Genomic DNA, 4,487 nt, shown 5'->3' with positions numbered 1-4,487 from the left:
TGAATGTCTGGAGGTGTAGGCACCTCGGAATGATTGTGTTAAGCTAGCACTAAGTCCCTCCCCCATCCACCTTTATTCTTTTCTTTACAATAAGGCTTTCAAATAAGTCATGTCTGTACGGCAGTGAAGCATCGATGTTGAACACTGATGTCATGTTGTCGATGATGATGATGCTGTTGACAGCTGTTTAGATAATTCCGTTCAGTACTGTCCTTTTATAGACGGTTTTTGCAGGCAGTCTTTCGAGCGAAAAAACGGGCCCTTGCTTGACTGTCAGAAAACAAATGGTCAATAGAGCTGGTGTTCAAGAATGTTGGCAGTCCTTGTGTGTCTTCCGAAAGAAGCGACGCCGTTGAACACAATCACCATCGCTATCCAACTGCGATGCAGTCTGACTGTGTACACTGTCTATCATGGTTCGGAGGACCGAAGTTGTGATCTTGGGTGTTGAAAGTGGTACCTACAATCAACAGACAGTGATCTATGCAAAATTGAATGGATCGATCACTCGTCAGTTTTTAGGATGGGAACGCCAAATTTGTCGAAAATAATGCCCGCTATTGAGTTGCTCAGTTTTGGCTCTATTTTTACCAGCTAGAATCGTAACGTATATTTTACCTTTTTGTGGACGATCCAAAAGATAGCCACGGAATTCATATTCGAAGGCATCCGTACTCCAAATTATTGGGGAATGGGCGAATTTGAGACACATGTTAAGTACTTTTACCTATGTTTGCTGGGCTTTGATGGTTCCGGCTGGTCTCATGGTGAACAGTCTGCCTGTTCACAGGAATCCAGTCAACTAGGTCGTTTTCAGTTTTCAAGCTCTGGGCTATTCGTGCACCATGTATGTCACAAAGCAGCTTGTAACTTTCTTACTTCGAACGGTGTTTGGATCACGACTGAGCATATCAGTTGTTATGAGAGTAGAAATAAGCCGAAAAAGTACAAAGCTCGAACAAACCCAGAATTTCCTTATTTCTATTACTGAAGATCAGATACTTTTATGCGTAGAACACGAGTCGACAGTTATTTCCTACCTGTTCTGGATGCGGTGATAAGTCCAACATCGGTTCCTCCTTAAACCTGAGACTGGGAGATCACAGACAATGGTAGAGTTTTCTGCGTAGAAAACTGCTAGCTTTTCTGCTAGATGATTTGTAGTTGATTTTAGGGTTTCCAAATGTACGGCGTCACCGCATAGATTCCTTTTTTTCTGTTGAACTCGGCAAGGGAATTCCATTTTACCTTGAAACTCTTGTTTGTTGTCAAACACATCCTGGAAATATAATGGCTGGTTCAGAGGTTATTGTTCTGCCCAGATTAGTCGGTATGTAAGAGTTTGAAGGGCGTTTAGAAAAACTCAAGACCCTGGTCAAAGACTTGCTCATGCAAGCTGAAATCCGCATTTATGACAGAAGTAATGATTGTGGAGGATTGGTAATCCTATCGACTTCGTTTGTGAGTGATTAGTTGATACTTTCACCATCTTCCAACTTCCTGCTTTCTACGGTCCGTCAGTGCACTACTCTTTCAACTCGTATATCTCAATACTACTCCTCTGATCTTGTCATTCCCTTGTTCTCCTCCTACGACATTACACCTCTAGCTAACACTTTACTGGATCCCCACGCTACACAAGCCCTTCACGTACCATGCTATACCAAGGAGCAGGGTGTTGTAAAATAGTAGGTGATTTCCTTTTATCGCCCACAGTCACACTTCATCAGTTACAGCCTTATGATAGTTTTCTGAGATAGTTCCCTGAAGTATATTGTGCATCTGGTTGTTTTGCTACGTAATGTAGCGAACGAATCACAGACGTTTTTATGGTTGTCAGGTGGAATATCCTCATTCTGAGCGACCACCATAAGCTCTCAGGTAATTCCGTACACTCACATTCCACAACACTACATTAGACGGAGCTGTTCCAACCATCGATTCACACGATTTCTCAGCACTTTCTGAGTTTGTTTACTGGGGCGATCGTCTTGCTATTTAATCAGGTAACCTATACAAAGCCTTACACGAATCATTGTTCAGTGTTCCGTTCCTCGTCGCTCGTGTGTGGGGTACGCAGCACCATGTGGAACACAAACTATCACCACTGTATTGCAGAGTGTTTTTATGAGAAAGTTGTTTACAAAAACTTCCAACTAGGTGATAACCAATTGACCTTTCCAAGTTACCGGTGTTTGTCTTGATCACACATCCAGGGTTGTTGTAGTAGCTTTTCACATCTCTTGAGCGCATTATTCCGATCAGAATGATTTAGTCGAGTTCATGTTCAAATTTAAATAAGTGCTATCTATAGTAATGGGTTCGGTCATCAGCTTACCGACGTTCATCGTCCTCGTTTTTTTGGGTTTCCGACAACGGTTCTACTAGCAGTGCATGAATTACATGCATGGTGCTCAATTCTTAACGCGACCGCTTGCTTGTGTGCAGTTCGTCCTTAAGTCGATCAACAGTCAAGTGCATCTTGATGAATCACTGGCTCCTCTTGTGAGTCTCACCGACCGGATCTTGTCATGTGATATCATAACTGCCTACAAACACCAAAAGACACCTGTTCCTTTAAAGCGGACGGTCTCGATGCTCAGCATACCATCAAGAGAGCATTTTTCAACAATCGTGACTGCGCATAGGTTACTGGAATTGTAGTGGTTTGTTAGGATGTTACTATAAATTATTCGCATTTTTACCAGTGTCTGCATAAGGCACATTTGTTATTTGCTGCTTGCCTTGAAATTTCCCGATGCACGGCTTTGTATATTCACGTTTGTTCTGTAATACAACAGATGTGTAAAAGTTGTCGATTGCGAACATTACCCTGATATGCCCTCAGACACTTGGCGTGATTTTCCCGTACTACTGTATCCTTTTTCGATGGGAGGTCGAGTTTGTTTAGGGTGCACACGATCAATAGTGTTAGCAGTACTTAAATTCTGTACAGCCAAAACACCACGTTTGCGGGACTAAGTCGTCAAATCGGTAAATGGTCTGACCCATAGGGAATCCCATCGCAGGTTGTTGCGTGCAGGGAGTGAAGGTATTGCGTACTATCGTCTTCCTCCCATTTGATCTGATGTGCACCACGAAATTCATTCTTGCGAACGACTGTCATCTTACTATCTCTTGATTATCATTTGACAACCCTGAACTGAGCGTAACTTTCATTTAGTTATACTTTCCCTCTGCAAACTGCTAAACTTGGTTGCTTGTTCCATTCATTGTTGATAACTTTCAAATCTTGCCCGTTTTTTCGCTCTAGGGACTCTTACCTTGTGGTCGGGATCCCAATCCGAGACGGACCAAACACGAACAGATCAACAAACTCCTCGCTGCAGAGCTCAGCCAACGTCCACAAGTAACCTTCTTAAGTCCTGACTGGGAGCAATTTGTTCAGCCAAACGGCACAATATCTCACCGGGACATGTTTGACTACCTGCATCCAGCCGAGAATGGCTACAATAAGCTGGCCGAACCACTAATTGATGAACTACAAAACCTACTACAAACATTCCTAAAAACGGATGCTCCTTCCAACAGTGCCGTCGTCGAAGAGTCCTGATTGCAACCCATCCTACGCCCTGGTCTACTTCTTTTGATGGTGCTTCTGGCGCTCTGTAAATGAAACATACACGACCACTTTTCCATTGGCTTGATTCATTTCCCTCTAAATGTATTTTTCCTTTTGAGCATCCTGCGCAGATCACACACATTTACTGAAAGCTACTCAACTTTTCAAACCAGCATTTGCACGGTTTTCATACATGCAGGTCGAATAAGAGTGCTTTGTTGTTTTCGGTGATAGACTGTCAACGTGCTTATCTTTGACTACCAGCGTTACTCATCCACCCGCGGTTACCCACATTCCCTCACCCTGTGTTTCAAGATAACTCTTCGTTCGTAGGGTTGAAAGTTCCTCCATCTGGATGCTGCGGTCCTTTTCCCTGTGACACTTATGCGCACGTCATGGTTCCATTAATGTTAAGGCATTTGTGATATCATTCAACATCAATTTTGTTTTTAATTTTTTTCCTATCCAACCTCATTTGGCTGTACAACCCGTCCGTACGCTCCCTCACTCACGTATCGTGTCCGAATGGTGGTTAGAAATATTGGGTTTGTTTGTGTGGTGTTTGGGTTTTTTTTCCGATTCAGTCCTAAATCATTTCACTATGGGCAAAACAAATTTGAGTTCGTGTACCTTGACCATATATCATCCTGTCACTATTCGAAATGGCTCATTGTTTATAGCGTGATTTCACCAATCGAATGGCCCGTGGTTCGAATCCAACTTCTGCACTTCGACTGCTCCTGTTTAGGCTTTGGCAACCCTTTAAGCTTCTTTCCGGTGGCAGAGCGATTTATCTAATCCCGAATATGAATTAGGTGTAGAAGGTTTGGATTTTATTGCAGGGAAGGTGCTAAAACTCGTGAATTGTTTCCTTGAAGGGCAGAGAACTTTCGATTCTACTTGT

At 43.0% G+C, this 4,487-nt stretch overlaps 1 protein-coding gene across 1 annotated transcript in view; it reads left to right on the top strand.

Annotated features, from left to right (window-relative positions):
• The window catches only part of T265_07045 (hypothetical protein), a gene marked incomplete at both ends in the record, with an annotated part of 26,265 nt that extends 21,982 nt beyond the window's left edge, over window positions 1-4,283 (top strand). Inside the window, one exon of the mRNA XM_009172469.1 lies at window positions 3,275-4,283. Within this exon, the coding sequence (XP_009170733.1) occupies window positions 3,275-3,574 (300 nt within the window). The remainder of the gene's footprint in view (window positions 1-3,274) is intronic.
• Between the last annotated feature and the right edge of the window lie 204 nt (window positions 4,284-4,487).

Source organism: Opisthorchis viverrini (genome assembly GCF_000715545.1).
Source record: "Opisthorchis viverrini unplaced genomic scaffold opera_v5_158, whole genome shotgun sequence".
NCBI lineage: Eukaryota > Metazoa > Platyhelminthes > Trematoda > Opisthorchiida > Opisthorchiidae > Opisthorchis > Opisthorchis viverrini.
This window is presented reverse-complemented; position numbering and strand designations above follow the sequence as displayed.